The 18,566-nt window shown below is 35.7% G+C and overlaps 1 protein-coding gene across 2 annotated transcripts in view; it reads left to right on the top strand.

The window, feature by feature from the left end:
- LOC118998709 (cadherin-10) overlaps positions 1 to 18,566 on the top strand; it is an 80,735-nt gene that overhangs the window by 48,439 nt on the left and 13,730 nt on the right. For both annotated transcript variants that reach the window (XM_037063048.1, XM_037063047.1), the window contains exons 5-7: positions 7,941 to 8,128; positions 9,452 to 9,705; positions 14,656 to 14,792. In XM_037063048.1, coding sequence (XP_036918943.1) covers positions 7,941 to 8,128; positions 9,452 to 9,705; positions 14,656 to 14,792 — 579 coding nt within the window. The remainder of the gene's footprint in view (positions 1 to 7,940; positions 8,129 to 9,451; positions 9,706 to 14,655; positions 14,793 to 18,566) is intronic.

Here is an 18,566-nt window from a genome sequence, read left to right as displayed (position 1 = left end):
CTTCCTCTGAAACAAATCTGGGGGGAAATGTGGGTAGATATAGATATATAGATATAAAACTAACTGTGCAAATATGTTTAGACTAATTAGACTGCTTTAGCGATCTTTACTATGCCTACTTGGAGACACATTGCAAGGAGATTGAGCACCTGATGCAACCTCAAATGTTTGTGAGTGACTGATTTAAGGTTGTGCTAACCTCCCCCAAGTCTGTACACTTACATTTTCACACATTGCGATTGTGTGTGTCCATTGATGCCAATCGACTTGGAGACAATGTCACAGAAATATATCGGGACGGATTCCCTGGTCTCTGGTGATCAATGGCAGCCCTTCTAAACGCTATGGCCTGTTACTTTCCTCAGTGGCATGAGCAGGAAACGAAGACACGGTACGGCAGCTCCTTTTGCCCTAATTTAAATTAAACGCCCAAAGCTAAGCTGGCGATCCCGTCTCCAGTGCTCCCTAATTGAGGTTTCTGTCTTCTCTCTGGTGAGAGTTTTCCCATTGCAAAGCCTGCATCCTTTGTCAGTCTCCGGTGTGACTTTGAGCGCTCTCCTCTCCTGTCTCCTAAATGCCCATTTAGCGTCGCATAATTTCCTTAACTACTCTGCAGTTTCCTCCAAGGAGCTCTATCTCGTTTTTAATTTCTTCCTGTTAAGCTCATTAAAAAACATCTTTTAAACATGGTACAATGGGATGGTTTATAAACGTGCATAATTGTGTCATTTTTCTTAAAGCAAGTATTGTTTGAGATTATTATGTAGCATAGAGATGTCACAATAAGATTACATATAAAACAAATTAAAAAAATTAAGCTAATGTTAAATTATTGTGTTGATTCACATATGTGTGTGTGTGTATGTGTGTTTTCTCAACTCTGGAAAAGCAAATGTGAATAGGAAGACGGGCAGGAACAAAGGAAAAAAAGACAAATTATCTCCCTTTGAACCTCATTGCTTCATTGCTTTTTATCAATAAAACCAAACAGCAGCTATTTGTAGCAAAGCTGCAAACCTGACTTTGCCCTTGCCCTCACTGCTCTTTTCCAGCATCGCTTTTTCTGTTCCTGCGGAACTCGGCCTGTCCCATCCCTTACTGTGCCTGTGGTGTTTTTCCTCCAAATCCTCTTACATTGAGCCATCAATTTCTTCTGCAAAGGTCCCGTTGATAACATTTTGGATAGAACAAGTGATTTGGAATATGTAGTCTTTATTCCTAAAAAGCCAACAAGACGTCAAATTTGTTTGAGATCTTTAATAATGAAAATTCCACTGTGTGAATTTGTAGCAGTCTCCAAGTACACTTATTTCAAGAGACATATTTTGACCAGTCCCTAAGAAGCTGTCGTGATATTACTTTTTTAGATTTTTACTTCTAAACACAACTTTCCACTTGTTTTACGGAACTGGCAGTTACCTCTCTCCTCCTCCTATTTATGCCTTTGTACTTGCATTGAAACCAAACTAAGAACGCAGTCAGCAGGAAGAAATATTTGTCTGCCCCAAACACGAAAAGAGAAGCAGATGATTCAACCTGACACCTGGGAATAAATTTAATCTAACTGTAAATTGGAACTGATGGGAAAATGGAAAGCATACCACATAATTAAAGCTTCATCAACTGTAAGATAAAAAAAAATGAGATGGGTGACAGGCACCACTTTGCCTTTGTCAGTGTGTGTAACAATCTGCCTGCTTCCTGGCCCCCCTCCTGCTGTGCGCCCTGCTCGGGAGACACCCTTTCGGGCTCTTAATTAAGTTTGGTTTGCTTGACAAACTAGGGTAGCTGTGTTCAACAGACTGGTCTTGGAAATAAATAAAAAGTATGAATAGGTAGCTCTTTTATACATTTAAAGTATAAAAATGTACCTTTTTTAAAACGTTGAAATAGAACAAAAATCTTGTCCCTGAAATTGGCATATAAGCATAATTCCAGAGAATGTGTTATTGAATTATTTATCTTGGGCACTGAATAAATATTTGTTGAGTAAATTAATTACTAAAGTTGCTGTGTAAATAAAGCAATCATGAATGTGTGTATTATATATTTGTATATAACATATACCTATATAATATAGCTTTTTAAATTATAAAACAGGAGAACCAAATTATAAAACAGGAGAACTATTTTGATGAATAGATCAATCATGGCTTCTCTGAATGGCATGGATACCTTGAAAACATTTCTATTAATGTTTCAGGGAAAAATAGATATATGTATGTGCATGTATACACACATATAACTCAATCACCGTGTGTCCCTTCCAGTAACTTATTGTGAGAGACAACTGATGTATAGTTAAGGCTTATTAAAAACAGACCAATGCAGTCCGATTACTTCCCTGGTTCATCTTGGGAGGTACTGAAAATTAGCATGGATAAAACTTACCTTAAGCAAAATTAAATAAACTTTGGAATAAAAGTAGTCTCTGTACCAACCAAGAAATAAAATGAAATGATAAATAAGTTTGGATCCTAGAGCAGAACAGTAATAAGGAGACAGATTTTCAGAATCTAAGCATGTGCCTAAAAATATAAGCAATCTTAAAAATAAAGCCCAAGCTAAAAATAAAAAGTGGGAGAATAAATTCTCAGAGACAATACACTGAAATCTAAGTGACAGTAAAAATTGAACAATAAAGTGTTTCTTTTGTTCTTTCACTCTGTCTGTCTCTGGCTCTCATTTTCTTTCACTTCTCATTTCTTTCTTTTTATTGTTCTCAGTTCTTTTTAATTTGGAGTTTGTACTGATTTTTAAAACTTTGCATATTTAGTTCTATGATCCACAAATATTGTTTATAAGCTAAAAAGTTGTACTGAATTATCTAGCTTGCAATGACAGAAATCAGGTCTGATTTAACATATGTTAATCAACTACATTTTCTTATAAATGATCAAGTTTTCAAAATACTGGCCACTAGAAACAATGTAGATTGGTTTCTTTGTACTTTTCTGTGATCCCATTAATCTTTGATAGAGCAACTAATTTCTTTCTCAAAAAAAATGCTAATTTCAATTTTCTCTTCATTGCTCAGACTTAGAACAACAGATCTTCAAGAAGATTTAGAAAAATACTTGTATTACTGACCAGTGTTTGGGTGTTAGGGTTTTGTTTCATGCTTGTGAAGTGGAATTATGGGCCTTTTTGAGTGAAAACAATTGAAACAAATTGTGTAGGGGATTTACAAGTTCTAATAAGAGTGTTCCTATTTAAGTAATTTCGTTGTGTTACTGTACAGGTTTGCTCTTACTGAACAGTTTTAAGTACTAGTATTGTAAACCACAGTACTCTAAATTCCTTTTGAAAGATGCAGCTATTTTATTTCTAAAACAAAGATCAATTAATATAGTAACAGAAAATAACAGTATTATTTCAATTTATAGATCAAAGATATAATTAGATGTCTTAATTCTAATACATCTAGTTACCATCCTTCTTAGCTTGTTGATATATTTGCATATTATGAAACAAGAGTTACTCTCTTTATTAAAATTTCTGAATATATTCACTGTTCAAAACTTCATAATTCCAAAAGGTGATCCTCTCTCCAGTAAAACAAGGAGTTAGTTGGAGACATTGTTGATTTCAGGTGTTGGGCACAGAAAATGTAAAGCTAACCTATAATGTGTTCTGGTGGCAGGAATCAAACAACGACTCAAAATTATGAAGGTATGTTGAATGGGCACCAGAGCCACCGAAAAGATCACCCAGTAATTAAGCCTATAAGAATTTGCACAAAGCAGAAGTAACCATATTATTAGATCATAATACATAAATGTCTCTGACTTATGATATAAATATATAATATAAACAAAAATAAATGAATAAATAGGAAGAAGTGGTGGCTTTCCTTGTAGAAGAATTCCCAATAATAAATGTAGAAATAATGTGAGAAATTGCCATCAGAAAACCACAGTGTTGATTATTATAGGCAAGACCACTGAGTGTCTCTGAGATTGATGGGTACATTTTTGAAGCAAGATAAGTATTTACATAATCCTAAAGTATGTTTCCCAACATATATTAATTATAAAGTAAAATACTTAACTTAGCAAAGGAGGAAACTGGCAGAAACACCTTCTTAACTGAGTGATCAAGGTTAACATCATCAGTCATAAGGCATGCTGACATCACTTATTACCTGATCTGATACGTTGAGAACAGTTCCGTTCTGTGAAATCCTTGGCAAAAATGCTTGATAAGAAAATATGAGACGCACCCAATCCGAAAGCCTTTTTTCCAAATTAACAGACCAGTATTGTCCCAGGAGAGTCAAGTTGACAGGAGACAAGGAGAGACTGTGATAGAACTCTCACAGACTAGAGGAAAAAAAGGGGACTTGACAATCAAATGCAAAGTGGGATCTCTGGAAAGAGTTTAGTGGGAAAGCTGGCGAAGCTCAAACCGGGTCTGGAATTTGGTTAATAGTGAAATGGGTAAAGTAGCATCTCTCATAAACTAAGCTTTATATTAGTGATTGTGAATTGAAAATTAAAAATGAACTTGCTAAAAGTTATACAGCTGGCTGTGGTCAAGCTTGAGTTTTAACCCACACAGCACAACCAACCATTAGGCGCTTCATGACAGGTTTTGGAGTCAGGGTCGCACTGGCTCAGATAACAACTTGGGAAACATTTCTCTTCTCCAAAAGACATTGCACTTGAAGTTATAAATTACTTTTACTGAGTAGAATCATTTTCTCTGCATCATTTGCTTTCATTTCTCTTCATTGCTTTTTCATTTTTTAATCTCCAAGTTTGTATCTTGTTTGAACCATCAGTTACAAGAAGTTATTTTTAATTTTCTTCTAAAGTTTCAAGAATATGAGTATTCGGGGGTTATCTCTTTTTATATTAATCTCTACTTTAATTGGAGTATGTCCAAAAAAAATAGAAGATTCTGATTTATGCTAACTTGTCTAGGAACTTAATACTCTATAAAATTTGTTCAATGCTTCATGCATGCTTGAAGAGAAACTTTATTCCCTAGACTATGCATGTAGGTTTTTTATACATTTGTATTACCTTTATTTATTTTGCTAAATATTACGTGCATTTATAATATTTTCAGTCCAGTTGATTACTTATTGGAAAGGGAAATCATTAGTGTGGCTGTATTTCACATAGAATCTAGATTTGACACTAGACAATCATGGCACTGAAGATTTCAATGGAAACCAGATTCCATATGACCAAATGGGAAAACTGAGAATTTGTCCTAATTATAAGCACTTACAATAGAGCAGCGATACCGTTCGTGTGTTATAGAAAGACTACTTCTATTTCAGTGCAATATACATCAATGTCCTAAGGTTCTGCTTCCATATGATTTAATTTTTTAAAGAAAGAGCTCGTAGTAAGTAGGCTACACTTGATGATGTTCTGGGGTGAAATGCAGTTAAATAGATCTATATCAGAAGGGAGAGTCCGACGTTGCCAGGAAGAGTTGGATGGTAAAGCTTTCATAGGGAGGAAAATGTACTGAGTTGAAGTAAGAAAAGAACATTGGAAAAACCTAAAGGAGACCAGTTTTATGAAGAAAAATAAAGAAAAGAATGGCAGCAAAGAGGAATCAACTTGTGGTGGGCCAGCCTGTATATGTGTTTTGTTTGTTTTTGTCTTCAGCCATGACAAGTATCAGTCAGTAGAGGTATATAGTTCATGAGTGAGGAGTTAGAGCAAAGCAGACGGATGCCTTGGGAGAAGCCCTTCCAGTTTGGTGGTGGGCACTCCTGGCCCTGGGAAAAGACTGCCCATTCCTCTCTCATCTTTGTTGTAACCCTGTGCAATTGCTAAATTGATTCGATCAGTAACTACTGGTGTGTTTTAAGCCCAGTGCAGACCATCAGAATATTTTAAAGCTCTGCGTAATTATTGATAAAAATTGCCATTTCCCAAAGGCTAATATTGCTACAGTGTGTACAGAGTATCTAAGAGTCGATTGGATTTGGGCAAGTGCTGAAGCTGGTGGAATAGTTAGGAAGTTACTCATTTATTCGGTATATAAATGAGTATGCTGTGGCTACTCAAAGAAATAGGGTGGGATTTAGTGATGGCAAAAAATTACCTGTTCTATAGCACATCTTCATGGTGCTTACAAATACATAAGTAGTATAATGCCTAGCAGTGGCAAGTAATATGAGGAGTGATAGGCTGTTATTCTCATTAAGATGACTGGATGAAGCAATTGAAGAGGTCACAGTGAAGCAGTCCACTGATCCTCTGAAGGAACTAAGCGAGAGAGCATCAGACTGTCCAGAGACAGGTGTTTCTAGGAGAAGCAGTAAAAGTAAAGAGAGCCAATGAGACAATAGCTAAGGAAGAAGTTGAGAGTTTCTTTCAACAGTGTTACCAAAAATAGAAAAATACAGACAAAGGAATAAACAACACAGACTAACAAACTAACTGTGATGGAAACTGAATTGTCCTGTCTCCTGGGAGATGACTTTCGTAACGGAGCAGATGTGGGTACAAGGTGCCTATATTAGTTTGTTAGGGCTACCATGTTGTAACAAGGTGCTGCCGACTGGTAGCTTAAACAATGATATCTTAGTTTCTTGTACTTCTGGAAGCTACAAGTCCAAGATCAAGGTATCAGCAGGATTGATTTCTTTTGAGGTCTCTCTTTGGCTTGTAGATGTGCTCTCCCTGTGTCTTCAAATGATCTTCTCTTTGTTCTTGTTTACATGTAAATCTCTTCAAATGAGGATACTATCATATTAGATTAAGACCCACCCTAAATATTCTCATATAACTTTAACTACATCTTTAAATGCCTTATCTTCTAATGCGGTCATGTTGTGAGGTACTAGTGTAAGTTAGGGCTTCACATAAAATTTTGAGGGGCACAGCCATTCAAACAATGAGGCCATAACATTGTCATTTTTCTGATTTGTTTAATTGAGTTACAGTTATGTGATGGTTGTGGGAAAATAATTTTATGTGAGAGGAAATAGCATGCAAAAATACAAAGAGAGGTGTAGGAAATTAAGTTTTGAGAAGAAAACAGAAAAGTTCAGTTTAGTACAAATCTTTATAGAAGGGACCAAAGGAAAATGCTTTAGAAAAGATATACTCAGGCAAGAACATGATTACTTAGGAGTTTTTGGACTTTATTATGTATATTAAGGAGAATCACTTAAGGTTTATGAGCAAGAAGCTGCTATAATCAGGAGGGTGCTTCAGGTCTATTAACCTGTCAGTAACATATAGTTTATGATCAAGTGCTAACACATAAATCTTACTAACAGTAGAGGTTGTTCATGCTGGAATGCATCTGTGTGCACCAGGGGTTTGGTGAATTCTTGTTTTGCTCTGGAATGAAGGGGAGTTTTGTCCCAATTTAGTGTTTTTATATTGTCACTGGGAAGGGCATCTTTGTATTTCTCCCATGGGTTATCCTTTGTTTCTCCTGTCACAAATAGAAATAGGATTATTGCTGATTATGGTTGGTGTCTTGAAATTATGTAATGTTCTTCCTGGTATTGGAAACAAGATGAGAAGTATATAAATACAACAAAGGACAGACAATTAAATATAAATAGCTGCTGCTCATTCTATAATTTGTTATGACTGCATAAATACGCATAGTACATACATATCTGCACTCAAAGCTGATCTCCACTTATTTGTGCAAATGCAAAACCCACAACATGCTCTTTTTTAAAACCAGAATTCCTAATACAATTAGAGGTTGGTACTCACTATGCAAAACATGCATGAACAAAAACCCCAAAGTTCAACTTTCTCTGCCCCTAGACTTATTTAATATTGCTTTTATTATGTATATTCAACTTATTACTTAGTCAACAATTAGTCTACATCCAATGCAGAGTTTAAGATTTATAAAGTTCTCTCATAACCCATTTACCTTTTCATATTGGGTTGATAAACATCTCTCTCTCACTCTTTTTCTCTCATTGTCTTTACACTTTGCAGGCACCATCCATCTTCAAGTAGTTGAATCCTCCCCAGTGGGCACAGCCATTGGAAGCGTGAAAGCCACGGATGCCGACACTGGAAAAAATGCTGAAGTCCAGTACCGAATTATTGATGGTGATGGGACTGACATGTTTGACATCATAACTGAGAAAGACACACAGGAAGGCATCATAACTGTGAAAAAGGTGCTCAGCATCAGTATAAGTAATCATCCAACTCTTAGCTGAGATTTTAGTGTGCACTTCCCATTCATACATCGTCCACTGTCCTGTTCAAATGTAATTGGTATTTGAACAACATTTATGTTCAAATGTAGGCTGAGAAACCTAAAACCTAAGATTTTGAACCTTTTTACCAATGTTTTGTTGATTGAAGCTTGAAACCTGGGATGCATAGGATAGGGCAAAACTAGGTTTAGAGTTGTTCATATGGAAAAGAATACAATAGTTAACAAATGACAACGGAAGAATAAACTCTGCATTTTATGTACTCAGAACTGTAAAGTTACTTTTGCCTCACCTTTCATGTGAGATTATACTTCTGAGCCACATTAATGAAAGCCTTCCATAATAAAATTGTTTTCTTAAAGAAAACAGTGAATAGCTAGTAATGGCAATCTGTCATCACAGTTGGAGGCACAAAAAGTAGCACACCAGCTACCCAGACGTAGGAAGTCATGATTAGAGCTGCTAATAAAAAGAGGCAGCATGGATTAGAGGAGAATTTAGTCATTCACATTTTACCCCTTCTACATAAATTAAGGTTTTCTGCTAACATATGTTTATTGATATGGTTTAAAGGTAACTAATATTTTTATTACAGAGTCAGTATCATCATTATAAAAAATAAGGCTCTATAATATTTAAGTCCTCATGAAATATCCTGAACACTCTGTATGCATAAAGTAACCACTGAGCGCTGGCTAGTCCATCCTGAGATTCCATGGCATGGCCCCAAGGTACACAACCAGTTTTAAATGGACAGTGACCAGCGAGCAAAGGGGAAAACAGCTTTCTTATTCATCTTCATAACCCGAAATAATAGTCGTACAAGTGGGATCTCATAACAGGTGCAAGTTTAAGTCATAAAGTACCAGGAATCCATTAAATTGAATGGAGATATCACAATGTAAACTTAAAAAGATAAGTAAATTTTTTCTTAGGAAAACTAGCAGTGACCAACACCTTAGCACATGCACACACAGGGTCCATCAACCCATTCTTTTGTAATGAGTTACTACCTTAGGTTTTAATCCTGTCTAATTTTCCAAGATTTAAAATCTCAGGTTCCTATGTTCTGATATCATGTATTGAATATAGTAAAGAGATAAATTGATTCCTTTGACATGTAAATATTATTATTTTTATTACTTTTATTTATTTGTCATTAATGGACAACTTAGAACTCAATGGAGCTTTAAAAATCATACTGTAACTTGGAAAGAACATATAATCCAATTACCCTCACTTGAATTTCATGTTTTCTTATAATTATTGTTTTGTGTACAGCCACTTGACTATGAGAGCCGAAGACTTTACACTCTGAAGGTTGAAGCAGAAAACACCCACGTGGATCCGCGTTTTTACTACCTAGGACCCTTTAAAGACACGGCCATTGTGAAAATCTCTATAGGAGATGTGGATGAACCTCCTGTTTTTAGCAGGTCCTCCTATCTGTTTGAGGTGCATGAAGATATTGAAGTGGGCACAATTATTGGAACTGTAATGGCGAGAGACCCAGATTCTACTTCTAGTCCCATTAGGTAATTATGCCTATATTTAAGATGAAAAGAAACACAATGGAAGGACATATGCATGTCATGAAGTTCTGCTGAAATATTTAATGCACTGAAAGATAAGAGGGACTCTCAGTAAGTTGTACATAAATCCGTCTCTGTTGGAAAGTAGGGTGTCACGAGCTTATGTTTGTGACATAGTCTTTTATGTGTCAGCTGGGCAACTGCTCAGCTAGCTGCTGACATGTGCGGATATCTTAAGAGCGTCTCCTCCCTAGATGTGACTGCTCTGACTACATGGGCAGATGTGCTTCCTTGCCAGATGTGTTTACTCTGACTTAGGTAACTTTCCTCTTGAACCCGAGTGTCATGGCTCACGGACAGCCATTTTAGTTGACATACGTGACTCCACTTGGTTTTATATATCATACTTTGCCATGTATAATGTGCACCCACATTTGTGGCCTGAAATTTCAGGAAAAGAAATTTATTTTAATATTTCAATTTATGCAGATGCCTGTATTTTTGTACTATAAAGGCATTTTAGAATTTATTTTTGAACATATTATGGTACAAAAATTTTATGAAACAAATAATTACAAAACACAAGAAAAAATACAAGGTATTTCAGGTACTGCCTATGTATAATGTGTACCTTTATTTTTCCCTCAAAAATTTGGGCACAAAGTGCACATTATACACAACAAAACACAGTACTTTGTGCTATCTTGATAGGACCGATGTCATTTTATTGGTCTTGCTCTCCACAAAAGGCACACACATTTTGTAGTTTGCTTCAGTTCTAATCATTCCCTTAAGCCTGAAATGTGTCCTGAATCATCTCCCTGTCTCTTTAAGGTATTTGTTATTCTGATTCCCAGTATAGATAAAGGACACTATTTTACTATTTCATATCTACATTTAAAATGTAACTAAATTACTCTATTTGTACTTTCAGATTCTTAAGTAATATGTGAGATTGATAAGAGTATTAACAATTAAAATATAATCATAATGTTTCAGGGCAGTTACATTATGGTATTAGAAACTCCCTTATTAATACTGCCATCAAAGAAGTGTTTTCTGTGGTTGTTTTGGTTTTATCAAAATTTATTAGACCATTCCAGAAAGATAAGAGTAAATGGCACCTTGAAAACATATGGGATGTGATAAACACACACAAAAAGTAAAAGGAGCTAAGTTTTCACTTACTTGTACATTTTAAAGAAATACAGATGCCTGTATATAATAGCATCAGAATGACTGCTCACTTCAAACTTTCTCTCCATTATGCATTTTGGATTTCATTTGCTTTCTTAATTCTCAGCATACTGATTCTGCTTGCCCCTTGTTCCATGTGACCAGTCAAGTTGGAGTTCAAGTGGTGGGGCAGTTTCCAAGTGCGCTCTTCCCTGCTCTCTGGAGAACCTCAAAGTTTATGTGCCATGTGACTCTAGCTAGACTTAAATATTCTGTAGGTTCTGCAATATCTTCAGTCAAGTCATAGTTTTTGCATCTATGTGTGTGTGTATAATACATACACACATTAAAATTCTTATTTAATTTATATAATTTTATCCGAATATTGTCTTCTGTTCACGTGTGGCATCACAGGTTACGTATTGGCAGAAGAAACGTGCACCTGGTAACCACGTAGGGCTCTAGTCTGCCAGCATCACTTTTCTATAGGTGCCTCTTCTCCGATCCATTTATCTTCATTGAAATTACTGCATTCTTTGGATTTTTGTTCACCTTTGAGGCTTTTAAATAACCAATAGACACATTTTGATTTACTCCATTAAATACTTAGCCAACATTTTCCTGGCATAGCTCAAAATGGACTTTAACGAGCTGGGATTTTGAAATGCCCTTTAAAAATATGAAATAATATTTTTTAAACATTTATTTTAAATTTAATAGCATTGTTAGCTAGCAACGTGAAGATATTTCTCCACACAATGCCATACATGTTCATCCTTTTGTGAATTGATGATGAATTTTGTCAAAATATGGCTGTGGATTTTTTAAAGTATATTTTATGGATTATGCTATTACAGTTTTCCCAATTTTCCCCCCTACTCCCCTCTCCACTCCGCACCTCTTAACCCTCCCGCAATCTCCCCCCTTAGTTCATGTCCATGGGTTGTACATATTATGAATTCTTTGAATTCTCGATTCTTATACCATTTTTGATCTTTCCTAATTTATTTTATGCCTACCGATTATGCTTCTTATTTCCTGCAACTTTCCCCTGATTCCGCCCCTTCCCTTCCCCACTGAAAACCCTCCACAGTAAAATGACAACAAACTCAGAGCTATCAACAAATGAGCCTAAAAAAAAAAAAAAGAAAAGTAATGAAAACAAAAACTAAACAAACAGTAGAACAGGAACAGAATCAGAGAAATGGCTTTGGATTTTTGAAACAATAATATAATATTTAGCCCCGGCCAGTGTAGGTTACTTCATTGGAACATTGTCCCATAAACCGAAAGGTCACCGGTTTAGTTTGGTCGGGGCACGTGCCTAGGTTTCAAGTTTGGTCCCAGTCGAGGAGCACACGAGAGGCAAGTAATTGATGCTTCTTTCTCACATCGATGCTTCCCTCCATATCTCCCTCCATCCTTTCCTCTTCTCTCTAAAATCTATAAGCATTCCTTGGGTGAGGAATGAATATATATAAAATATTAATTAGAATCGAAGTCAAAGGACCAGCAGAAAAGAATCCATTTATCTACACCATATGCAATACAATTAATAACTTCACTGATTATTAATGACAGTGTCTATCCCATGAAGGTTGATATATACTAGCATTATGCTGTGGTGATTTAGAAAATGCAAATAAACATTTCATAATGTACTCTTGATAGACCATGAAGTTTAATATTCTTTAAAAATATTTTAAAGGAATAAAATATCTTTATTAATGAAATGTAATCATGGAATGATAGTATTGGCATGCTTTAAATTGTCATATATTGTAAATCTGTAAATCATGATGCAGTTATCAAAGACATGTATTTAAAATGTGTTTTGGAAATGATTTTGAAAAGGAAGATGAATGTTAACCCACAATTTGCTAATAGGTATTTTAAAAATATAATTTATAAAGATTGAGCAAGAACCAGAGTCTTTGTATCTTCAAAATAATCCTCTCAATTTTGTCATTATTCCTTTAAAGTAAACTATAAGAAATAACTAGCTCCAAACATGCATAAATTGACTTGGTGAACATAGTGATGCATTGTATTGGTTTATATATATATTGAAACTTCATGTCATATTTCTGTAGAAATAAGGAAGACTGTCATTTGCCAAAATGCCAAATAATTCAGTCATTTCTCTTTCATTTAACAAATATTTGTAGATTCCTCACATCTGATATTCTCAAGGAGTTATCAGTCTTATAGGGAGATGATTTAGTATGGGAAATAATATTCATTGAGTGTCTACTAGACTCCACATAAGATACCTGGAGTTTCCATGTCTCATTTCATGTAAGAGATGTAAGATGAAATTAATTCCTGTTGCAGTGCGGTAAATGACAGGGATGAATGGTAAAAAGTACTTTATGATAGAAGGGGCAAATAAATTATACGTCAGGTAATTATGGAACACTCGAAGGAGGAAGTAAAATTTATGTTGAGACTTTCAGAAGTAAAAGTGTTTTGTTAACTTGGCATTGAAGTCGTGAATTATTCCAAATGTAGAGATACAATGTTTTGCTTCATTTCTAAATGGTAAGATGTGTAGTTTGAATGCAAAACTTATTTCATATTATGTTAATAGAAAGAACTAGAATTATTAAGATTTATGAGTTACTGGTTTATTCTATTTAAAATTGGTATAAATAAATTCCTATTGATTATTATAAATGCACAATTTTGGAACACTACAGGAGATTTTTATGGCACCTTTTAAATTATTTTGTATTATTCACAAATCCAATTTAAAAATAATATTTAATATACTTTTTCTTAAAATAAATGATAGCTGTGGCTTAAGGAAAGATAGACTATAACTCAGTATTACTCCTGGTCTTGTCAACTTTGTTTTATTTTGTTTTTTTTAATATTGAAAATTAACTATAACTTGGGGATTATGCTTGCTAACTCAAGACCTATGAAACATTTGTAATCCACTATGTTTGTGAAATGGCAGCGACCAATGATGGTTATAGCTATTTTCAGCGTTGGCTGACAAACCCACAAATAATGTCATTTATCTGAAGTATATCAACTTAGCTGATAAACCTGGTGTTTAGCTCTAGAATATCTGACACAATGCCTTTAATTAATTTGCAGAATATGTTTCTAATACATATACTAAGACTTTATTTGATACAAATGTATAAAAACTTCTATTCCAAGCTTTTCTATTTTTAAAATTTCTCCATTTAAAATGTGTACGTTTTACAGTAACACATTCAGTTAAAAAACTGAAGCTACACAGATCTCATGCCGTGAAGCTGGCAAATGCCATCATGAATTGCTGACCTTCTACTCCAAGGAAACTAATGTTGTCTATGACTTTCTGACTAAGAAAAAGATTTTGCTTCTGCAAATGATCTGTTGCATTAGATCTTATAGTTCCTTAAGAGAATTTTCAGTTACTAGGTGGTCAGTTGATAATGTAACCACATATAATACTGACTGTTTTGTTGAAAAAGTGTATCAAAATCAGTTGAATATGGAAATAGATAATGATAATAACAAAATTTAGAAGACTAGAATTTGAGTACAGAGCAAAGTGCCACCTCAAGCCTTGGGAAGAACTATGTGTGTGTGTGTGTGTGTGTGAGAGAGAGAGAGAGAGAGAGAGATAAATTGATAACATGGTCTGCATTCTCGATCACTACAGTGTACATTCCTGAAATTACCATATATCTATACACTTGTATCTCTGCATTTTATGATTTTTATCATAAATACCATCAATAACACTGCCATGTACTTTCCTTGGCTTTCTCTATTCAGGTTTTCCTTGGATCGCCATACTGACCTTGATAGGATCTTTAATATACATTCTGGAAATGGATCCCTATATATATCAAAGCCTCTTGACCGTGAACTCTCTCAGTGGCACAATCTGACTGTCATAGCTGCTGAAATCAGTAAGATGAATTTTATGTGTGTAATATTTAACATATAATTTCATTTTTATTTTATATTAAAATAATGTGTTTTTATTGTACACATGTTTATATTTTAATCTGAGTTTTATTTTTTATTTTTTAAAGATTTTATTTATTTATTTATCTTTAGAGGGGAAGGAGAGAGGGAGAAAAACATCAATGTATGGTTGCCTTTTGTGTGTCCCCTGCTGGTAGTTAGCCTGCAAGGAACCGGCCTGCAACCCAGGCATGTGCCCTGACTGGGAATCGAACCGTGATCGTCTGGGTTCGCAGGCCCACGCTCAATCCACTGAGCTACGCCAGCCAGGGCTTGAGTTTTAAACAAGCTTTTCAATACCTAAAATTTTCAATAGTTTTTATATACATGAGTGATATCTATAGGTCTAGATAAATCTATATTTTATATCAACTAATTAAAATCTATAATTGGGAGCTAAAGATAGGCTCTATTAAGAAAATAATATGCATTAGCCCTGGCTGGTGTAGCTCAATGGATTGAGCACGGGCCTGCGAACCAGACGATCACAGTTCGATTCCCAGTCAGGGCACATGCCTGGGTTGCAGGCCAGTTCCCAGCAGGGGATGCACTAGAAGCAACCATACATTGATGTTTCTCTTCCTCTCTCCTTCCCTTCCCCTCTAAAGATAAATAAATAAAGTAAAAAAAAAAAGAAACACACTATAAAAAAAAGAAAATAATATGCATTAGATTTGTTTCTTGGACACTAAGAATTAGAATCTGTGCTAGATACTGGGTGTATATCGTTTAATTTTAACAACAAAGGTGCAGGTAGACACCATCACTTTCGTCTCACAAATAAGGAAACCACAGTAACTGGAATGATTGTAGCAAACACTCTGTGCCAGGTGTTAGACTAAGAATTTAAATTTAATTCACTCTTAGTAATATTTTTATTGACCTTATTGGAAAGGGAAGGAAATAAGGCTCTAAGGATTTTAGTAACTCACCCAAAATCACAATGCCAGAAGTAGTGAAATGGGGATTTGAAACTAGTCATTTTATTTCCAGATCAAATATTTAATTCTGTACCTAATTTACAGAATTTCATCCAACTAATAGTGGGCAAAACCAAGATTCAAAACCACATCTGTCTCTAACAGAAAAACTTCTTTCCTCTACACAGGACTGGCTGCATATTTGCATATTTATACTGAGCCCAGTATAAATTGAAAGCATCAGGCTTCTTATTTAAAATGATTAAGAAATTTAACGTGGGACAGCGGAGCAATGAAACAATAGTGCGAGGCCCTGTACAATTAATTGTGCATCAACTCTGTCCACCTACGCAAACCCGTTCATGGTTTCTGATGCCTGTACTATGATGGGCATGGAATAGCGCAGCTCTTTTTCTTTAAAAAACACATTAATTAGGGACTGAACCATTATGGAAAACTAAGCCTATAGATTACCAGATCTGAATACTAAGCCGAATCCACAAACACGTGTCAAGGTCAAAGTATTTGAAGCATCCATTCCAGGATTTAAAAGGCCACCAAGAGTCTCAGAAGTGTGGAACTAGGGCTAAACAAACCACCAACAATAAATTCAAAGCTTTAAGATACAGTAAAAGATCCAGCTTCTTCCTTCAATCTGACTTAGAAATATGGATTAATGTGATCATCCAAATGATCTAATGTGTCTATAGTGAGATATAAATGGGTGTGCTTTTTAAAACTAACAGAAGATTTTTGGAGTTTTTTCTTTTGAAGAAAGCTTTTATTTTCTATGCCCGACTCTGTATCACCATGGGTAGAAGTGCCTGGCAGGATCCAGCCTGGTCGTTCCAGAACCACACTTGTGGTTTGTGCTCTCTGTTGATTCGAGATCCTTATTCAAGCCAGTGAGCTAGAAATTGCATTTTCCATTTCAGATACTTTGAGAAATTTAACTTGTAAAGCTAGTCGAAGTAATTACGGTTCTGTAAAAAGGGAAGCCAATTATGTACTTCTTTTAAAAAACTGAACCTATTTCTTGCCCTTAAATGAATCAGTCCATGGAGCACCGCTGGGAATGTCTACCTGTCAAACCACAGCCATCAGGGGCCCACTCTGCTGCACTGGGCCTTCCAGGGAGTTGGGGAGAGAGGGGGACAGCACACAGGACATTGTTTTCACTAGATTTTAAACACTGGGGTGATGGTAAGCGTGTCTACGCCAAGCCCTAAGCAGAGCAGATTGACGACTAGTTTCCAGGCACTGCCTCTAACAGTTTAATTCTACATTCCACTGCAGTATGTCACAGCATGTGGCAAGTACTCCTGCAGTAGTTATTTAGTGCAGTAAGCCCTGAATAACTACGCTGTTTCTTTTCTAAAAAAGCATTTTAAATGCCATGTGAAGAATAAAAACAAGTCTGACCTTAAGGTCCCAGTCAGGGATTGTTGCACACATCGTCATGGGGACCCACGAGTTCCTTCCCCACATCCAGAAACTTAACCATAACCCTGGCAATACATTCTGAGAACAGTTGAGCAAAGTTTATGCTTAATGATCGATTCCGTGTTGATACCTAAGATACAGGTAGTGGAATGATTTCCTTATTAGTGGAAATTTGTGACCTAAGCAAATAGAAAAGATAGTGTCTATCTAAAGCCTGCGATTCCTAGATAATGGCTTAATGTCTCCTTCTGGGAGGTAATGGAAAAGCCTGTGGAGACGTAGGCGCAGATTCACCTTTGGACATAATTTTAAGATTCTGTTCTGCTGATACTTTCTTGCTAAAACAGTCTTTGCCTTCATGACTCTGAGAGAGACTCAGGTAGGTGGTAAATGCATGCCAGCTACTATTTAGTGTCATGCTTTCTTCAAATGCTTTACAGTTTTATTTATACATTGGCTGCAGTGTCTGCTAGTAAAAAGATCAGTGCAGACACTATTTTTTGAATAGGTGACTCCAGGGTTGATGTCCTACAAAAGCACATTTATTCCTGTGGGCTTAGCTTTTTCATTTGAAGAGCCTTGGGTTGTTTGTAAGGAGGCTGGAGAATCTCTATATACTATTGTTAGAGAAGGGACTGACGTTGCAGTTCTTTAGATATGAGACTTTTCTCTCTCTCTTGATTCTGTGAGATAGTCAGAATGTGAACTGCTACCCACAAAAGAGTTACTTCATGTCAAGAATGTATTTTGAAAGAAAACATGTTTCTTAAATGTAAGTAGCTGAAAGAGCCCATTCTAGAAAATGTGGAAGAATCATACCTCCCTGATCTTCTCCAAGTAACTTTAGATAGTTGAGTGTTCGGGTGCAGCCGAACACTGTGCTTTTCTGGGTGTGAACAATTGGTCTAGAAGCAGGAGAGGTCCGAGAACTGTGAAGAGCATTTTCTCCTCTCTCCGCTTTTCCCCATTTGTGCCCCTCTTCACACCCACATGAATAGTAGGGAAGCCAGTGAACAGGTTTTCGTTGTGCAGATGCTTTGTGTGAGGACAGAACATATAAGCTCTTAAATAATGTAAGGAAGCGAAGAGGATATGAGTGTGATAATAAAGATAACCTTAAAAAGAAAAGTCAACACATATTGGGTACTTACCAACAAATTGATACTTTGATCAGAAGTTTTCATCCATTAACTCATCCAATCTTTCAAGTAATTCTGTGAGGAATTTTATTTTGATTCCTGTTGCATAAACTGAAGCATTAGGGAGGTGGAGTAAATTGAGCAAAGCCATGCAGTGAATGAGTGGGGCACCTGAATATAAAAGTAGCTCTCTCTGTCTGTCTCCACGGTCTGA

This window comes from Sturnira hondurensis, unplaced genomic scaffold, assembly GCF_014824575.4.
Source record: "Sturnira hondurensis isolate 20B ecotype Veracruz unplaced genomic scaffold, ASM1482457v3 Scaffold0014384, whole genome shotgun sequence".
NCBI lineage: Eukaryota > Metazoa > Chordata > Mammalia > Chiroptera > Phyllostomidae > Sturnira > Sturnira hondurensis.
The sequence above is the reverse complement of the archived record's forward strand: the minus strand, read 5'-3'. Positions and strand labels throughout refer to the sequence as shown.